At 34.5% G+C, this 21,998-nt stretch overlaps 1 protein-coding gene across 25 annotated transcripts in view; it reads left to right on the top strand.

Moving 5' to 3' along the window:
- The window catches only part of LOC145668871 (coiled-coil domain-containing protein AGAP005037-like), a 1,021,830-nt gene that overhangs the window by 970,275 nt on the left and 29,557 nt on the right, over positions 1 to 21,998 (top strand). For all 25 annotated transcript variants that reach the window (XM_081737111.1, XM_081737106.1, XM_081737121.1 and 22 more), the window contains 3 exons: positions 8,146 to 8,253; positions 12,861 to 12,959; positions 16,565 to 16,648. In XM_081737111.1, the coding sequence (XP_081593237.1) occupies positions 8,146 to 8,253; positions 12,861 to 12,959; positions 16,565 to 16,648 (291 nt within the window). The remainder of the gene's footprint in view (positions 1 to 8,145; positions 8,254 to 12,860; positions 12,960 to 16,564; positions 16,649 to 21,998) is intronic.

Raw genomic sequence — 21,998 nt, 5'->3', positions numbered from 1 at the left:
ACTCCGTTTAGTTACCTGGATCCAAATTCGGAATTGTAGCGATAAAATGAAAAATTATTCGTAACTTTTTTTTTTTATTTTTTAGTGTCTGTTTTGCAATTACGTAAAAGTTCTTCTTTACTGGTTTTGTGCTTACTGACCAAAAAAAAAAAAAAAAAAAACCGACAAACCGGGAACTGTTTTTAGAGTCAGGAACGTACGCACCAAGATATCTACCGGATCTGGACCCCGTAAACTTCCTAACTCAACATTCATTTGTACATTTTCTCAATAAAACTATCCTTGTTTAACAGAGACATGATTAATGTAGCATGAACATTTGATCTTACACTTCATCTGTACTCTTTCTCTTATAAAAGCTACCTAGTTCTATTGTTTTTTCTGAAAATATAGGTGGAAGTTCTTTATAATTATTTATCGTCTTTTTCGGGTGCGGAATAATAGTCAATACTACAAGACTTGTAGTATCGGACCCCCCCTCCCTCCAAAGCTTGGACCTCTCCCACCAAAAATTTCTGAGTGCGCACCTGTTTTGGAGTCTCTTACATGTTTCTTAATCCTGACTTGTACTTTTCTTTTTATGAGTCTTACATATTTGTTTTGACATTTGTCAGTTATCAAGTTATCACACACACAGACTCTTCCTGTCATGTATTTGTCCCTAAAATAACTTTTTCAAATTTAGAAAATGATTTTTCGTTATAAATCAGGGGTTTGAATAGATATTAGATTTATGTGCCAAATTTTGTCTTTTAGTTTTTATGTGACGACTCGAAAAAAAAAAAAAAAAAAGCGGATGAAGAAGGTGACAAGGAGTCAGTGAAACGTAGCATCAATTTGCCGTCTACATTTGTGTTCTTCAGTTAGTATAATTTCAATTTTTAATTATCAATATGCATTGTATTATGTTATTAAGTGACTTCAAAAGTACTTAAAAAACACACAATTTCTAGTTTGTTAACTCATTTAGTTGACAGCAAACATGAAATTAAGTAATTGGAAATTTTGCATAATTCCGAAACACAGATCTAAAGAAGATATTGTGAATCAATTTTTATTTTAACCGAAAGGTCTACATTTAAACTTGGGCACATAACTTAAACAAGTTGAGTATGCTCCAAGAGCATCGCCAGAACAAACTTAAAAAGAATGGAGAGTTTGAGCGGGAAGGATAACTGTCATTGTTCCTAGATGTAAAAGTAAATCTTTGTATCCTCACCTTCTTCTCTTTCTAGCAAAAATTAGCAAAATATCATCTCTCTATGACTTACAGTTCTCAAGATATGGCTGCTTAAATATCTAGAAATTCGAACTTTTTTTGGCCAATATCTGGGGAACGGTGGCCAGTTGGCCAGTAGACAGTTAATCAGTGGCCACCGGTTACTATTTGGTACCAAAATCAGTAGCGGCGCTAAACCCTTAATAGTAGGGGGGCATGAGGGGGGGCAAGAATAATTTTGGGGAGGCGCGAGGCAGTCACTTGTTTTGGTTTGAATACTATTATTATTATCGGTTGCACATGTTACTATCACATTTTTCACTAGTTGTACATAGTAAAATATGGGGGCGAAGGGGGCGAGAAAAATATATTGGGGTGGCGCCACTGACGAAAATGTTCACCATCCTCTTAGGTATTGATTAACACCTATATCATCTCTCTATGACTTGCGGTTCCCGAGTTATGGCTCCATAAATCTCCGAAAATCGGCTGTTTTTGGCCAATATCTTGGGAACGGTAAGAATGACGAAAATAAAAATTCCATCACTTTCTCAGATAGTTTTTGATGCTCCATCGAATGAAGGGCTCAAAATTGCAGAAATCGCAAATAACAGACAGACACACAGACATAGAGAATTCAGTAACGATTTTTTTTTTTTTTTTTTTTTAAACAAGAATCATCAATTAAATTTTTATCGTATGTAATTTCTTGTGGTCCAAAATTTCACCAACTTAGCTTCAGATCTGGCAGCATCAAGTAAAGTAATGCTACTGACAAACAAAGGAATTTAATATGAAATAGAAGACTTCACATCATTTAATATTTTGAAAATTAGTTAGTACTACCACTATTTTATCTAATTTGCAATCAATCTACCACTTCGTCACCCTTCCTATGAAACTAACTTAGTCGAAGGTTGTTGCTAGTAACCGAAATTTGGGTTGTAGGTTCAAAGTGCGATGTGATGCTTTGATGTGTTGCCTGCGCGATGTGATGCTTTGATTGTTGGGTACAACTACAAGTATAATTGATTTATATCGAAATTACACATTACTATAATTATTAACAATTAGAAAAGTTATTAGCATTCATTATTTCATTTGTAAAGATCAATCCTATATGCAAGCCCTCCTAAATATTTGCTGAATGCTAAATGAACATTCTTGTGATGTCCTGGACATCTCTTACGGCATATGGAATTATCGAATGCTCTAAGATATTAACGACAACGTGCAGAAATCTATGTGAGCATATCATGTGTTAGGTTCTCGCTGCCAGGTACAATAAAAGGCGATGTCACTAGTATTCCTGTTAGAGTTTCTACTGTAGTAAATCTGTGAAGTTGCCGTAGCATTTCGACAGGAAATTTCCTTTTACTGCAAACAACGGGGCTATGATATGTTCCTACTGCAGAAGGTATCGTGCCAATTGACATTCATCAGAGAATAGCAGCACGTGTTTAAGAAAATAATCGCTCTTCTCCACTGTTTTATCCCCTCTTGTGATCTATACTTGATATATTGTGGTTTATATTTGATGGACCCTTTCAAGAGAAACTTCAATGCTCTGCGTGTTTGTGAGATAAATTCGTAACTACACAATCAAAGTTCTTCTTCCAACAGGACATATATCGACTGCCGCAGAAGTGGGATTATTACTCTTACTCGCGATCACTGCTTTTTAACTGGGCGTATGTTACCATTGGAAGGTTTCATAATCTTGTTATTGGATTATCATTTTACATTAAATGTGTGTGATCGCGACGTAGTTTTGCGGCACTGAAATTTTTACTATTACTTAATATGACATTATTAAATTGGTAGGTTCCTTTCAATTTTAACTTAATGTTTCTGTAATAACTAAGCCACGTATTGGAGGTTGAAAATTGGAGAGAAGAATACGGGACCAACACGCGAATAAATATAATACTCCTAAACATAAATGCCCTATGTTTTCTTTAAGTATTCCAGGCTGTTTTTGAGGAACGTGGTGGCTTCATTATTTAATAGAACACTTTTCATGACTGGCAAAGTAAAGCTATTTCACACGCTTGATTTAGTGAGATTTATGTTTTATTCTGTTGTTTAGTTTGCATGGATTAGGGTTTGCGATTTTTTTGGACAACAGTCTCTTTGTATTAAATGCACCCGCAGCACGCAAATGTACTAGATTCTTGTTAATGACTAGTGTCCATGTTTGAACATCTCTAGAAAATAAATATTTTTAGAATATTTTCCTTGTTCCTTTTATTTTTCAAATTTATATTAAATTATATTACTTTTATTTATTTCCCACCTTTATTGTCATATTGCCTCGAAAGTTTCGTGGCACAGCAACTTACAATCACTGGCTTATGTAATACAGATGACTTTCTACTGCAGCATTTCATCTTTGTAGTGGAACGTAGTTGTAAAATCATAAATGCAAAATCAGTCAGTAATTCATTGAAATGAAAATTCAACCAAAAAAGTATTAAAATTAGTCATACAATAAATGCTCTTTTTGACTATGTATAAATATTAGGTACCCAAATACATGTCGAGTTTTGATCCTACAAAGAAAAAGGCAATATCGCGAAGGTACCTGACTTCCAATGCTTGTGCCATTTCGTAAAGGATTTGGAACCTCGGTTCCCCTCAAATGGGTTTTAAAGCGCAGGTTACGCAGATGAGTTTATTTTTGGGAAAGGGAGACATAATTTTTCATTGAAAATGGTACAAGTACACTAAAAATGATAAATTTAGGGGAGAGGGTAAATTTGGAAGAGATTTTTTGGGGGGGTGGGGGTATGGAATGGTAAATTTGTGGGAGAAGAGTAAATAAATCTGGGGAGAAAGTGGTAAATTTGGGGTTTTTGGCCCAAGCCTGTTCGGAACCATCGTCCCCCGCTTGTCTAACAAATTGTACAAATGGTAAGTCGATTGTGTAACGATCGAGGAATATGAGAATACAGTAGTGTTTTCCAAGTCGGATAGTGGTGTCATAGGTGGTCTTGCCAGATGATAGCTGCTTGCGATGCACGATACTCCGAACAGTCCACCAAACCCAGAACATAACTTAGAGAACAAAGAAATAAAACATTTACTCGTGGCACTTTTTGAGTCGTAATAAGCTCATTTTCTCACTTTACGAGGGTATTTCCAAAAATTTCGGGCCTGACACTGAAATATTGTGTAAACCATTCGTGGTATATAGTGCCATCTGTGGAAGGCTTAATATATCAGTTTGAACTGTCTAGCTGAGTCAGTTCGTTGGCGTTAGTTATTTGAGTCAATCGTGCGTTGAGCTTCCATACTGCGTGACAATGTTCCAGTCCATACAGCTGTTGTTCTTAAGGTTGCGGTGAAAGACTGCGGCTTCGAGGAGACTCTACACCCACCTTAGACTTAGCACTGCAGCTTTGGCAGTAACAGCCAGACTATTCAAACGACTGACTCCAACGAAATGACGCAGCTAGACAGTTAAAACTGATAACGTCTTCCGTAGGTGACACTATATGCCATGAACAGCTTGTTACCAGTTCACTGATTTTTAGCCGACGCGATACTTTCGCGTTAGCCCGGAAACTTTTGAAAATACCTTCATAAATCTGGTAGAGGTATTGACATGTGGTTTCTGCACTGCAATTGAATTCTTCTACTAATTTCATACATGCATTATCATAATCAGCCTCATTACCCGTCTTTGCCTTGGTGTGTATGGTTTATGAACGTTCTGGAGGAATTCACTCCCGTTGTTAAATTTGTTAAACTACTATTGACACATCCCTACCGAGTGCCTTGCATATTTTTCTTCCCACTTCATTGATGTTTATTTCCAGTAAACTCGTAAAGTATGCAGGTTATATGACTCTGTTTGGTGTTCCGATGTTTGACCTTCTTTCAGTAACGTTCCCGTTTATCTGTAGCAACCACAACCCTATGAGCAGGCTACAAGTGAAACAACTCACTAACACATCTTGTTCTTTTTTTTCACCTCGAGACAAAGTGTCTAGGAAGCATATGTGTTGCCACTACGCGGAAATACGATAGAATTTTTAGGTAATTTCTGAATATGCTTGTATTTCCCAGGTGCTGAAAATATTATAGTTAAGGCAATTTAAACTTGTTCTATGAATACGCTGCATCTTGTATTAAGCACTACACCCGCACACATATATACGAAGTTAAGATTTAATATACGGACCTCGAGCACGCATACGTAACAAATATAGAGCTACGTCAAATTACATATTTACTCGAATTTCTCTTTCCGCGAGTGCTTGAACAGCGTGGGTGATCACAGCACGAATGCAGGTTTTGACCTCTTGCACATGCTCAGTATGAAATCACAGCCAAATAGAAAAAGGAATAATACACAAGAATTGCTTCAACTGAGTGAAATCATACACGTTAGTTGTTAAAGGAGAGAGAAACATCCGTGGGAAAGCAGATACCCAAGGGCTCTTATCAGAAAACTCTGGTAACTGAACAGAAAGTTAAAATAAATATTCACTAAATTTAATAATACATCCTAACCCATTGCTCGCTTTCTGAAATTGTCTATGAATGAAATATGGATAAAATATCCTAGATAAAATTTATTACAATGCTATGGAAAATTCAATGTCTTTGTTATTAAGCTTAAAATGAACTATCACATATAATAAGATTTGTAAGGTAGCTATTACTATGGAGAGACTGCGAAGAAGAAAAAAAGTTCACATAAGCAACACTTCCCCTACCACGATAGAAGTCCTGTGTTGCAGTTTTATCCTTGTGTTCTGAAATCAAAGGCAGGAAGGTGTGCAGGCCCGTAGCCAGCCCAAAAATGTAGGGGGGCCCGGCTGAAGTTAGGGGGGGCCCGATCCAACCATATGATAATTCATCACCATATTATAGTTCATTGCAAGCCTACCGTGAAAATTTTAGGGGTCAGCAAAAATTTAGGGAGCCTGCCCCCTAGACCCCCCTGGATACGGGCCTGGAAGGGTGGTTGCTTCCTGTGATCCTCTTCCACGTCAATATTTCACCTCGTGCCGAGTCAAGTTTATTTTTTGTTTTGCTAAAACTGACCAGAGAATGAATATTGATACGATCGAAGAGAGAGAGAATAAATTACTCTTTGACTCAGTTGAATATTTTCTCAACTAGTACGTAACAATATTCACTAACGTTCAACTGGTAATCATATTTCTGAAGAATACAGGAAGAAGGAAGAATTAATGAATACTAAAATAAAATATACTACGTTTTAAATAAATTTATTTCTTGAAATAATTTTCAAATTTTGATTTCCTGAAAAGCCTTGCATTTGCAAGCTTTCAGCTCTCTCCTGGAGCATTGTTCATGGTAAATACAAATAAGGGTAAAAATAAATAAATAAATAAAGATATTGAGAAAATAATGCAGTATATCACATTTTACGATAACAAAATCAAGGAAAGCATGTTTTCTATGGTGATTTATGTGATGATTTATATCCAGTATGATTTATAAATACTGAATTTGTTCATATCAATCATTACAAAGCTAGGACCATTAAAAGAATCTTTAAATATAAGAAATCTGTAAAGTCAGTTGTTTTAATTCCTCTGTCATTTTAACTACTCCACTATATAAATCAATTAACTGTTTTCACATTACGTGCTTATAGTTCACAGTCTTAAACAATATATCTCAGAACCCATTAGGGATGGAAATGAACACTTCTCAAATTCGGAACAGTGTCGTAATTACCGAGGAGATTTCCCTTTCGGAAATAGCATATCCCCCTCTATAAATGAAAATATTACAGAGAGGATGTGTATATATGTGTACATAATGCATATTGTAAAGTTTTACTTGTTGCGTTTGCAAACACCCAACATGTGCTCCTATTTACAAACAACAACTACGTACACCTTACTGTAGAGTATTACAGCTGCAGGTGACAGAGACAGCAGCAACTCCACGGATCACATGACGACGGGGGAACAGCAAGTCCACCGCCTCACCTGGAGCACCTATATAAAGAAAAAGATTCCATAAACAGTCATCAGTTTCAATTAGTTAAATCCCATTTCTTGGCTTGCAATAAAGTCTAAGTAATACCTTACCCAACCCAAAGATTTACTTTGCAGCAGAACTAATGGTTTCTTTTCTTCCTGGCTTACAATAAAGCCTTATAAAAGAAACTTTACCTCTCTTTCTGCTTGCAGTAGAGCAGCGAGAGATTCCTAATCACATCCCGGCCTAGCTTGTAATAAAGCTTTGTCAAAATCTCTAACCCTCTCTGCTTGCAATCAGTGGCGGATCCAGGGGTCAACCGGGGCGATCTCCCCCCCCCCCCCCAAAAATGAAACTTTTTTAAATTTTATATAAAACACATCCCAGAGTTTGGAGTTCTTAAAAGTAGCTCTAAGTAGCAGTATTACAACCCACCGCCCCCCCAGAAGTCCGCCCTGGATCCGCCCCTGCTTGCAATGGATCAGCGAGTGTCCTATATCCTCTCACGTAATTCGCTACTGAAAAATCTCCTCAGGACTATTAGATAAAAAAAAAATACTACTTTTACCTTATACTAAAAATTTGCATTATTGTAGTATTTTTGTAAAGTACTGTTTATAAAGGATTTTTATAATAAAAAAAGCGATAGTAAAAATCAATTCCAAGCTGTAATTTGCTCTACCTACTCCTACACAAACAAAATTTTACAATATGATTTTTTTTTTCCCTAAAATAAGCTTAATCCTTCAACTCTACCGTAAAAACTTCCGTTCATGTTCGCGATTGTGTTCATTTTGTTGATTTCAAATTTAGCAGCTGTCTATTGGTTCATATCTCAAACGTAATTTCCGTCTCTTGAAATAATTTGTGTGGTAATGAAACAATAGGCTACAGTTTTAATAGATTATGTTAGCCTGTTGTTGTATTTAGCTAACCTTTTTTTCTTTATCTTTCTGTAGTGAGCTAGAGAGCACAGTGGAGGAACTTAGGGGCAATGTAATCAATAGAAAAACACGGGTCAACATGTCTGACGTAGAGAATATGGCTCTTATTCTAAGTAAATCTAGGTAAGTATTGTACTTGTCTCAGTCAGGTCACTTGCTAATAGGACTTCTAAGAGTAAGGCTGTGTGATTTTCGATATATCGATATATATTCAAATATTACTATCAAAAATATTTCTGATCGATATTTGATATTTTTGACATTCGATATTTTAATATTTTTTTCATATTTTGGTATTCATTATTTCAATGTTTTCCGATATTTTGATATTCTATATTTTAATACTTTTCGATATACTTGTATTATTATTTTTCGAAATATCGGTTGTTTTAATATTTTATCGATATCGATATCAAATCCTGAAATCGCATAGCCATACCTGAGATTTATAATAAGTAGAGCAACCCAAAAGCATAAAGAGCATAAAAAGCATAACAACAATTTATACATATGGTTGGTATCTTCAACATGGTTGTGGTTGTCTAAGGGTCCAGAAGAAACTAATTTTAAAAGCATAATAAAGCATAATTTTAGAACATAAAGCATAAAGCGTAATTTAAAATATTTAGTACAATTTGTTGGAAAATTCTGTTTAACTGTAAGTTTAACATACTCTATTAATATTTTTTAAAACCAATATTTACATTGCAAAATCATTGAAAACATAACAATGCAACAATGAAAAGCTTATTTTTACTTCTGTAAACTTTTTGGTGTAATCCTTTGATGTACAGAAAAGAAAAAAGGAAAAGAGGAAGAAAATTTTCCGCCAACAATAAATAGTACACAAGAAATCCACACTATATTGTTATGTGTACTTCTTGAACTTGAGCACTTTCTGTACTTTTTGGTGACATCTTTCACTTTCCCTTTCTGTATATATGCACCTCTAGAAGTTCATTAAATATGAAAGAAACTGGCCGCATAAAATATTAATAAATAGATCAAGATATTTAGAATATTTAATGTATAGTAAATATTTTACATTATAAACGATTCATGTAAAACAATGATTGAAATTAAAAATAAAGCATAATAAAGCCTAATTTGGAAAACAATAAAGCATAATTAAACAAAAAATAAAGCATAATGTGGGTTGCTCTAATAATAAGGAAGACAGATGACCGAACCGACAAGATTATTTTTAATATTGAATACAGCTTCTACTATTTTTGTTATTAATATTATTTATGTTAATTTGAAAGAGCTCATGTGGAATAAGTAAACACATATTTTATCTTAGATTTGAAATTACGTGACTTATGTTAACTTAGGCTTCAAGTGCATAGACGACCACACAGAACGTTATTTTTGACAATACTAGATATACGGAAATTTTTTCAATTATGCAGCGTGATGATCAGACTATATTCAGACAGCATTGAGTAGGTAAAAAATATATCATGATAGCAAAGTCATCGTTTAATAGTACAATGATGAGACATAAGTCTTGCAATATTTCCACAATTCAAACAGTAGGTGCGTGTATACGCCGCAATCGACCTTAAGCATAAGGTTAAACTGGCTCAAGAAATAGTGTGGCAAATGAACTATTTAACACGGAGGCCTCCACCTTGTCAGTATCTTCAGTCAGTTTTTAGTGGCAGTGGCGATAAATGATCTATTACGTAAACTATTACTGTATGAATCCACTGCAACAACAACCCAAAACATTTGTCACGCGAAAGGAAAAGGTGCAGTGCAGGACAACACATCAATTCGTTGGTTTCAGAAATTTCGTGCAGGTTTTAAAAGTGTCGATGATCAAGCAAGGTCTGGCCACTAGGAATGTTCCACTCCACTGTAGTGTGATATCTTCACGGCACGAACTCGGGAAAACCATCAGGAACTGCCACATAAGTTGACCCCAGCTCAGGCTCAGAGGAGAATGGATGTGTTTCTATAACTGCTGCAAAATTCGTGTGATGTGCGTTTCCTAAATGGATTGTCACATAGTTAAAAGTAGATGTTTTTCTGGAATCCGAATGTGCAAAAACAGTGGTTGAGCTAGGAGTAACTTCCAGAACTGATAGTCAAACACGGCCGTTTCGAGCATAAAGTCATACTATGTGTATGGTGGATTTATAAGGGGATCATTTACTTCAGTTTGTCCCTAACTGTCGCACAGTCAATACCGATCTTTATTCCGAACAGTTGGGGAGGATGTATGTAGCACTACGCCGAAAATATTCTGTACTGGTGAATCTTAAGCGGGCCTTCTGCAACAGGACAATTAAAAATCACCTCGCCTCGAAAAACGAGAGAGAAGAAAATCCGGATCTTAATGGTATCAAACTGTTGTCACACCTGGCATATAGCCCTGACTGCCCCCCTTCAGATTTACTACTTGTTCCGGCCTATGGTGTACTTCCTGAACTCACGCTGCCGTATCAACCAGCAGGAGATTGAACTAGCAGTGACTGACTTCTTTGTCTCTAAGGACAATATGTGGTATTGACGTGGACGTGGAATCGAGGAACTCTCAAGAAGGTGGCTGCAGATAGTCTAACACTAGGAGCTATAGTTTGAATGTTAATCTGATTCCATTTTATGTTGTAATAAATACAGAAATATTGTGTATCAGAATATTGCAAAACTTATGGCCATGGACGCTCGAAGAAACTTTTCTAATGGGGGGCCCTGGTTGCTATATTACGTTCGGTTTTTTTTTATTTGTATTAAGAAAATCTTAAGAAATTTAATACTTTTTCGTGAGCCAGGGGGGGGGGGGCTTGGACCCATCCCTGCCCTCCCCTTCGGGCGCCCATGCTTATGAATCACTCTCGTAATGCAGATTGTTCGTTTGGAATTTAAAAACTTAAATGGTGCCTGTTGCACGAAGGATTCGATCTACATTTAATATAAACAAGAATTGAATTCTACTCTTCCTTCGGAAGCAGAAAACTAATCATTCATTCAAAAGAGAGAGAGATAGTTGTGTATGATTTTGAAAGCATGTAGAGAGGTAAAGACATTTTCGTATTATCATGTGCCATATTGGTTAGTCGAAAGTCATGCACTATTTTTTATTTATTCCTTTTTATAGCCATAGGCAAGAGTATAGTTCAACCAATACGTTCGAAAGAATTTACATTCATCTGAAAAGTTTAGATGAAAAATATAATTGCAAATTATTATTATTATTATTATTATTATTATTATTATTATTATTATTATTATTATTATTATTATTATTATTATTATTATTATTATTATTATTATTATTATTATGTAACAAAACTGTACACTGTCGTGTCACCGAATTAGGCACATCTGACTGAAGTTCTTGCAGTGCCACACTCACATATACTGTAGGTTGCCCCGATCACTCGTATTGGGAGTATAAATAAGCATGAACTGTGGCAGGCGTAGTAGTCGTGACAAGAGGAATGGGAAAAGCACGGAATTTAGACGCGTTCGATTGAGGGCAGATTGTTGGCGCTCGACGAATGGGGCACTTCACTTCACAGATTGAGAAACAACTGGAGTTTTCACGTACCATAGTTGCGAGGATTATGCAAATGCAGGGAAAATATCCGGGGACCAGTCACAGTACAAAGGTCAGTGCGTCCTCAATGAACGTTGACTGTGCGACTTACACTATCTTCAGACAATGTTTACAAGCTGGGGGAGTCATTACCTTGCCGGGTTGCTACAGTTCTTAAGGGCAGAAGAAACCTACACGATAGTAGATAGGTATCCTTGTTTAACTTTACTCTTTGTAATTTCTCCAAAAGACGTATTTTTGTAAAATAATTCAGTAATTACATTTTACACAGTTTGCTGATTTTTTAGTGGGTGGATGCTTAATGCTGGTGAATTTTGAGCTTGACATCTTGGAAGAAGGAAAAAAAAAAAGAAAAGAAAGTGGAAACTCAGTGGTAGATCGCCTCTGTCTCGTGTAAGGAGTCCCAGATTCGATCCCAGTCAATATGAGTTTGTAATTGACATCATGTCCATGGATTTCCTCGAGGTTCACCCGTTTCCTTCCTAATTTTCATTTCACCAATTATTTGATAATCATTTACATTCATTCATCGTTCGTCTCCATTAGCCTAAAGGGCATACAACTACAAATCTCATTTCATTTCATTTAGTTTAGATGATATTAAAACAAACATTTTATTCCATATGGTTGCATTATAACAAACATTTTATTCCGTAGGGTTGCAAGTTCGAGATAGTTAAATATAAGCTACTTTTGTTACATTTATTATCAATTTCTTTAGTAGCCTAAATGGTATTAAAACGAAAAATTTAATTTTGTATACAAGTTTCGAGGTACGTAGTTTCATATAAGAACTTCTGTCGCATTCTTCAATGTTTTTCTTTCTTTTTTAATATTTCTTCTTAAAGGGCAAATGATAGAAATTTTAAAAAGTTGAATCTATTTATAACACCTAAGAAGTACGGGTTATATCTAGATTTAATTTAAAGTATTTAGTTTTAATTTAAAAGTACTGTCGTTTTTGGTTTAAGGTAGGAAAATACCAGTTTAAAAGGGCTGAGGAGAGTGGGTGTGACAGAAAAGTATCCGACTTGTTTTGTATTGTAAATAACTTTACGTGCGGCAGTACATTGCGCCTATTAAGAAAACACAATACATTTTGAATATTATGTATTCATTACTCTGCTAAAACTAACAAATATTTCTTGTACATTTCTTATAGTAAAACAGTGGCAGATTTGAAGGTGCGATTTCCAAATTTGCAGGAAGGCATGAAAAGTATTATAGCTTCAGAAATGGAAAAGGTTGTGAGAGAAGAAAAGTAAGTAGATGTATTTAGTTGTTTTGAATGTATTTATTATTTTCTTTAAGATCTAATCTTTCAAAGGGCATTCGGCATTTTATAGTAGTGTGTATATATATGAGTCCCAATTCGATTCCGGGTGAGCCAAGAAAGTGTTAAAGCTTTCTCAGGCCAACCTTACTCAGTGAGGTTTTCCTGGGCTTTCCTCATTCACAATAAGCAGATGTCGGATGGTACCTGACATATTGGTCCCAGGACGCTTCCTTCCTTTCTCATTCCTTTCTTTCATCCTCAATACTCCGAGATCGCCAAGAGACGTCATTCCTCATATGTGATGGGTTGACATGGCTATAGATGCCGAAAGCCTAGAAATCTCATTCCTAATCCTAAGATATACATAGGGTGGCCCAAAAGTAGGTATACAGTACCGTACTGACTAGGTTATTGCATTTTATATAATTTCTTATTGTTATCCATCAGGTAGACTTAGATTCTTTATTATTGGTTCTTAATCTGTTTTTACTTACATCTTAAGCTCGGAAGAGCCGAAGCAAATAAATCCATAAACTAGAATGTTATACTTGATCAATGTAAGGGTGTATACCTACTTTTGGGCCACACCTGCATTTATCAACACCAGTTAAGTATGTTTAATTATTTATCTAACAGTCCTATAAATGTTTGTATCTTTATGCTAAACGAGTAATTGCATTATGTTAGTAATGAATTACATATCGAATTTGCGGTCGTGACTTTTGCTTTTTAAGAATAACACTCGAAATGCATGTTATACGCCGATACAGAATTTTTGATTATTTCAATTTCAATAAGTATTCCCGATTCTGTATTATTTGGTGTCTTTCTTGTTTCCTCATGGTGTGCAACAGCATTTCAGCTAGGTACAGTTCAATGACTTTACCGTTTAATAAAATGTATGCTTTTCTTTGGACGCACAAATGCTATAGACATTCCTAAACTCGCGTGTGTTTTTACATTTAGCTAAGCATTGGTAATTCCACACATATTTCTTGTTAGAAACATAACTCTACATATATATGTACATTAGCGTGGTCCTTAATTTTAGAATCCCCTCCCCCTCTCTAAAATGGTTCCATATCAAACCAAAGTAACACATGAGAAAAATTATCTCAATTGAATAATATTATATGGTGCCCCAAGCGACCTCAAGTTTTGAAGGCATTTAGAGTATACAATATGAGGCAAAGTTACCTTGTAAGACAATTGTAAGTTAATAAATATATATTATGAAGGGAACAACTTTTAAATGGGAGCTCTCTTGTGGCTAAGCGGTTAGCGTACGCACCTTTGGTATGGGAGACCCGGTTCGATCCCCGGCTGGAGCTCATGTGGTTCGGATTCCACGTTAAACTGTAGGTCCGCATCTCATATAGCCTCGCTACTGAAAGGGATGCTAAACTAAAAAAATCAAATCAAATCAACTTTTAAATGATTAGTGATAAGATGAAAATATCGTCAAATGTGTGTTTGTGGTGAACAAATACCCCAAACCGATATGTCATATTATCCCTTCCTTAAAATAAAGTAAAATAAAATAAAAAGACCTGTGTCGAAAATGGTGAACTTGAAGGCGGCCGCCATCGTGGTAGTATACAGCAGTAAATGCGGTTCTACCTCCGCTATCCCTATCCAAGATATGGGGGTCACTCCCTCTAGTCATTCTAAACTTAGAAGGTATTTTGCCTTGCATTCAAAACTTGATATCGCTTGGGATTGATATTGCTCAATTGAGATAGTTTTTCTCGTGTGTTTTCGTTTGGTCTGATATGGAACCAGTTTTTAGGGAATAAGACTCAAAAGAACTCGGAAGTCAAAAAATAAGGACCAACGTAATATACAGAGTGTATCAAAAAGTACTTTGCAACTTTGAAAACTCAAATTGATTTATTTATTTAGCTTACAGACATGGTTTTGGTGTCATTTTGTAGCAAAATAATCAAGTTATTATTATTATTATTATTATTATTATTATTATTATTATTATTATTATTATTATTATTATTATTATTATTATTATTATTATTATTATTACCTTATACCTAAAGAGGTTCAATGTGGCTTCTATTGATGACTCGACACACATCCCATCTGAAGTCTCACTTGTTCTATAACGTCTTTAGACGTACGGGGACGACCTGAAGATTTATTGTGTCTTATGGAACATCCAGTTTCAATGAAACACTAATACTACTTGATAAATAGTAGGCTTTCTGGGAGGATCTTTACCATACTTTGTAGGAAAATTACATTGCACAGTTGTAGCAGACTTGGATTCTTCAAACAAAACACACAACTAGCACGCTCGGGACCAGTAAAGGCAGCCATCTTTGCTGCAACTGCCGCTAGCGCTTGCAGTGACTTGTTTCTGAACTAGTATACTATGTCAGTCAAAACTTGATGTATTTTGCTACAAAATGACACCAAAACTATGTCTGTAAGATAAATGAATCAATCAATATATATATATATATATACTTTTTCAAGGTTGTAAAGTTCTTTTTGATACACCCTGTATATAAACCTCTTTATTATTTGCAATGATTTTCTTCTCTTTTTCACAATTTAGTACAGATAATGGAGTGCATCTGAAACGCCAGCAAGGTGCATTATGTGAAATAGTCATTTAAAAACTGTTAAAGAGTGTTTAACAATCCACCCTACACATCAATTTTACTACCAGTGGTAGTGTAGTGCAGTTAAACTGCATTGTGATGGTAAGAAGAAAGCTCTCCATTTTCTAATATTATTGACTGTCTTTCTTTCTTATCCAGTTGAGCTCATTCATTCTTTTGAGATTACTGGTATGTTACGTGATAATTATATAACTTACACTGGTCCTAAGTAAACACTCTTCAAATTAAACCCGTATCATTAGATCTACTATTGTAGCTTTGATACCCCCCCCCCCCAAAAAAAAAAAATATATAAAAATAAAACAGCTGCTACGAGTCAAACAAGCCTTATTTTAATACATACGTTTCTTTTTTATATGCTCTTCTAGTACAAGTACTTAAAGACACTTCTACACGTCCTCTCTTTAATTCTAACAGTCACTACAGACAAACTGTTCTTCTACCAACGAACCGATATTGTTTCATAATTGTCCTGTCTCGGCATTCATAACGAACACTTATCCAGTGAACAACATTTCAGATGGCTTCCTAAACTTGGCTTTTTTTTTTCCTAAACTTTATGGCTCCAATTTATATCCCGTTTTAGGCAGCAATATTATATGAAGGAAGAAAATAAACCTCATTGCAAACACTGATTAAAGCAGCCAATTTATTATTATTATTATTATTATTATTATTATTATTATTATTATTATTATTATTATTATTATTATTATTATTATTATTATTATTATTATTATTATTATTATTATCGTCATGAACAATGATCTAAAGTGTTTCATGTGCAAAATTAGTTTTAAAATGCACAGAACATTGAAATTTTCGTTTAAGAGGGAACTTTTTATGAACTTTAAAGAAGAGTGCAACATTTTCGAAGAATTTAACTTTTTAAATTTAATATTGATGCCTTTTTTACAGACAGGTATTACATTCAGTCATTGTTCTTTGTAGGTTTTTGAAGGAAGAGCCTGAAAGATTGGAAAGTGCTTTAAAAAGATGCAAAAAGCTGACAGGAACATTGGTCACATTAAAGAGGTAAGTTTCAGATCATTTTCTTTGCTTGTTTACCTAAGAATGTTCTTTGAAACGAATATGAAGTACTTATGAACTCAACTTCGAATTTAGATCCTCATCCTTCCCGCCAATAAATAAATATTTTTTTTAAAAAATAAAAGTTCCTTTTTTTTATCAAAAGATCCAATATATTTCAATCAAAAATTTTCTTGTAGGCCTTATATCTGGAGAACTACATATAGTGGAGCTAAACCTAAACTGTCACTTAACTCAGCATGATGTGCTTATTCCATAGAAAATACGGAAACTCGATTTTGGGGCCGTTCAAAAATTTTATGGCCCTTGATCCCAAAATCAAGATCGCAATCTTTTGATGCATTTTTTGAATCATTCCCAAAATTCTTGTTTAGTGTTATAATTTTCTCAAATCCTGTTTGCATCGTATCTTCTCGGAGGATAGACGTGATCTGCTTGCTTTATTGTGGGACGTTTCTCTTTTCTTTAATTTTGTCACTACTCAAATAGCTAATCTAAATTCGCTTGCATTTATAAAGGTCTCTTCAGTGATATCGCGTTCATATTTTTATTGTGCGTGTGTGTGCGTGTGTGTGTGTGTGTGTAGGGAACCATTGTAAATTAGTATGACTTTTGTAGGGACAAACACTATTTCCGTGGATTTTATTTATTTATTTATAGAAACGTACATCGCGAGCCTTTAGTTCAATTATCTGTCCTAAGACTAGTTAGATGGATTTTAAAGTACTATAGACGGATGCGCAGAATTAACATTTTATTTCATGTCAATGCTTTGCTCTGCAAGTCCTATTATTACTATCATTTAGTACTATTCAATGTCTCTTTATGGTCAATAAGAGATTCAATGGATTTCGTTTCATGGGATCATGGATTATGGTTGTACGCGTATTATCATACTGGTTATATTAATCGGTGTGTGCATTCCGCTTTATAGGATAATATTCGAACTATTGATTTTGGACATATTGTCTGGCTAATCCTATTAATCAGTGGTCTCATTAGGTAAAATCTATTATATTCAAATATTTTAAATTTAATGTATGATACTGTAGGTTCATTTTCAGAAAAAAGAAAACGAACTTTTTTTTCTCACTTCCGATATGTGTACATGATACTAACTAACTAACTAACTCTATGGCTTATGGAACCCGAAGGCTCAATGCCGCGTTCACAAAAGCTCTCCACTGACTCGTTAGCCAATTGGATCCAGTTTCTACTTTGTATTCCTATCTCTACGAGATCCATCTTAATATTGTCCTCCCATCTGCGCCTAGATCTTCCTAATGGTCGTTTTCCGATTGGTCTTTCAGTCAAGACTTTGAAAGCGTTTCTACTTTCTTCCATCCTGGCTAAATGACCTGCCCACCTAAGCCTCCTAGACTTGATGACCCTAACGATATTTGGTAAACCGTATAAGTTATGTAGTTCCTCGTTATGAAGTTTCCGCCATTCCCCATTCCCGTTTCTCCCATTCCCCTGTACATGATACTACAGAATAAAAGTTTTCTCCGAGCAAAATGAAGTTTGTTAGTGTGTCTGGTATTAAAGATATTTATCAGGTGCCAGGGAAGACCTAGAAAAGAAAGAGAAACAGAATAGAAACGGAAAGGCATATTCCAACGGACATTAATCAAACAGATTTAGTTACGTACACAGTGATGAAAATGTATTATTGGGTAGGTTAGGCTAATCACTTTCCGTAAATTTTCTGTATTTCTACAGATAGATAGTTTTATTAGCAAGAATTATATTCCTGTACTTTGTCGTCTCTTCTGAATCGAAGATTAATGGGCAACAGAAGAATTATTTTTGTCTTATTTTGTGGAAGTTGTTTTATCATCTTATATGATTTTCCTTAGGATCGACCATTCTATTTCTTTTCTCTATTACATCCAATTTCTTTACTTCTTTTAATACTCTTTATTACTCTCCTTTTCTATTTATGCTGTACGCAACATCATTCTCCGATCACGATACCTTCCGATCATTCTATCTCTTTCCTCTACTACACCCAAAATACATAAACTTTCTTTCGCTTCTGTTAATACTCCGTACTACTTTCCTTTTCTATTTATACTGTACGCAGCGTATTCTCCAGCCAGCACTATCCCTCCCAATTTTCTCTTTTTTTCCCAAAATATCTGAATAAGGTAACGCGGATTATATATCTGTATCCTGAAAGATATTAATTACCTTATAATTACTAAGTGCCGATTGGCGAAATGGTTTTCTTTCTCGGAACAAGAAGAAGAAGAAAATTATTAATTTAAAACTTAAAAAAAGAACAGGTTACTGATAAACAAGTCGATGTTATCTGAAATATTGATTATAAACAAAATAATTGGATATAAAGTGTAGAAAAAAGGAAACCACTGTTTAAGTTGGTAATATAATTTCAATAGTATTTATTTAGAAAATATTTGTTAAAACACTGAAGATATTTTAATTATGGAGGGCAGGAGAATAATAATTATGATTAACTAAAGAGCTTCTTCTGGGGCTTAAGCCCTTCTTCTTATATGCCGCCGAATAACTGAAAACATGTAATTTCACGACAAACCGTAATGTTTCAACTAAATTTCAGTAAATCTGTATTAATCGTGTGGTAGACATGGAAACTATTATAAATGATATCAACTCAATTATATTTATTGGCGTAATATTTATTCTAAAAAAAAATACCTACGATATATTTTAATGGCATAATATTTCTAGTAAAAAGACGTTAACAATAACGTTTAATAGCACGGCACTAGGTTTAATCTAGTTAAGTTATGCAAATTCAGATAGAACGTAATTCTCTGTGATGCGGTTTTGAGGTCATGTCTAGTTTGGTTAGCAACAAAACATGGATATGTACGACATAGGCAAAAGGTTTTATTTATCATACGAAATGAAGATAATATTAGAATACAAAAATGTATCAAGGATTAAATAAAGTGTAGTAAATATAATATAGTAAAGAAATATGTCCCATGTGGAATATATTAGCCTTTTCGCCAAACTGTTGTTATCCTATGATGTTAGCTGAAACAGGGCATGAATGAAAGCTGCGAAAGAAGAAGTTTAATCTGGAACATATATTATATGATGCTTGTGTCCGTTGCTTTTAATCTAATTTCGTTAATTTATTACACGCCTACGAATGTATCGTCGGTTACTTTCACAACATTAAATTACTTGCGAATCAGATGAACATGATATCTACAATATTAAGGCCTATGGAACAAAGCCACTATATGGACTACGTCCCAAAATTGATAATATGAGTAATATTTTAAATACATGCACTACGCTAGTCTCCATAGATGTAGCATTGGTATTTATTGTAAAATTTCACTTTAACTTCTACAAATAATTTAATGTACATTGTTCCGAATTCAAGATCTTTATAAACAGAACATGAAAAAATTTTGTTTGGTATTTATTTCTTTAATTTCTGAGGTTATCATTGATACGTTTTAAATAATAGTGTACGTTAAATTCCTTCTTCAATGACTGTATTACATATTGAGTCACGGTTGTTATCTCGTACCGTGCAATGTGATTGAGAAACCTTCACGATTAACGTTACAGCCTCATCACCGAACTTGGATCTGAAACAAATAGAAAATTTCCACGATCTTTCTATGCATGGTGGCGACTCAGCATATCTACAGGGGCTAAACGGTTCAGTTGTCATAATATCGTCTTCGGTCGATAGAATGGATGACTGCTGTGCCGGGAGATGAGCAAAGTGGAGCGTTACAGGTTTGTTGAAGATACTTGAACCCCTTCTCCTTAGGATATGCATTTCAATGGAAACGTAATGATAAAATTCCATAATACTCGAAAAGAAGTGGGAATACAATATTCCGGTACATCAACTATTTATTGATTTTAGAAAGACTCACGACTCGGTTAGGAGAGAAGCATTGTACAACATTCTTACAGAATTTGGAATACCGAAAAAGCTAATTGGATTAATTGAGATATGTTTAAATGAATCCCAAAATAAAGTCCGGGTAGGAAAATTTTTGTCCACGAGCTTTCACGTCGAGAATGGCCTGAAACAAGGAGATGCGTTGTCACCATTATTATTCAACTTTGTTCTGGAATACGCTATAAGGAAAATCAAAGATAGCAACCAGGGCCTAGAGTTGAATGGGGTTCACCAAGTTATGGCATATGCTGATGATGTAAATTTAATAGGGGATGATAGGAGAACAATAGAAAGAAATGCAGAGGTCTTATTAAACGCTTACAGGGACATGGGTTTAGAAGTAAATGCAGAGAAAACTAAATACATGAAAGTTCGTTGGGATCATAATACTGCAAATTATGGATGCGTTAAAATACTTTTGATGAAGTGGATACTTTCAAATATATAGGATCAATATTAACAGACGAAAACCATATTCACGAAGAAATTAAATGTCGACTAAAAGCAGGGAATTCGTGTTATTATTCAGTTCAAAATCTCTTGTCATTGCGAATTCTGTCGAGGAACTCGAAGCTTAGAATATATAAAACGATAACCATGCCTTTGTTCTGTATGGTTGCGAAACATGATCGCTTACTTGGAAGGAAGAACATAGATTGAAAGTATTTGAGAACAAGATCCTGAGACAAATATTCGAACCCAAGAGGAACGGGAATGGGGAATGGCGGAAACTTCATAACGAGGATATACGTAATATGTACGGTTTACCAAACATTGTTAGGGTCATCAAGTTTAGGGACAATATTAAGATGGATATCGCAGAAATAGAAACACAAAGTAGAAACTGGATCCAATTGGCTAAGGATAGAAGTTATAACAACACAATTGTTCGTAAATCGACCGACCGAGTAAAATTATCCGAGTCTAAATTACCTTGTTAAATCCTTTTATTATCTTTTGAAGCTTCGTAAAACATTAACTCACATACAACATGACAGCGAGACTATAACATTACATAACATTATATCTTGTTTGTTTGTTACTATGACAACCTTCAGTTCGTCGTTCTTAGTTACGTATCCACATTTAATTATTTATTAAAAATATAAATATATATCTTATATTATATTATTCTTTTTCTTCCTCTATAAAATAAACTGGATTGTATATATTTATAAACCAACTATTGCTCGAAGAGAATACAAGTATACAATAAAGAATACAAGTATACGATAAAGAATACAACATACCGTTGTATATGGCGCTAAACGGACTTTTCTTTTATTAGTTTACCAATTAAAAGAAAAAGAACTCTGGAGCGTTAACTTTTACACATTTTAGACGACCCTTGTATATACAAATTACATTTCATAATTATTATTCATTATATTTATTTTATATTAACATTAATAA

This window comes from Thermobia domestica, chromosome 13 (genome assembly GCF_964235325.1).
Source record: "Thermobia domestica chromosome 13, izTheDome1.hap1.1, whole genome shotgun sequence".
NCBI lineage: Eukaryota > Metazoa > Arthropoda > Insecta > Zygentoma > Lepismatidae > Thermobia > Thermobia domestica.
This window is presented reverse-complemented; position numbering and strand designations above follow the sequence as displayed.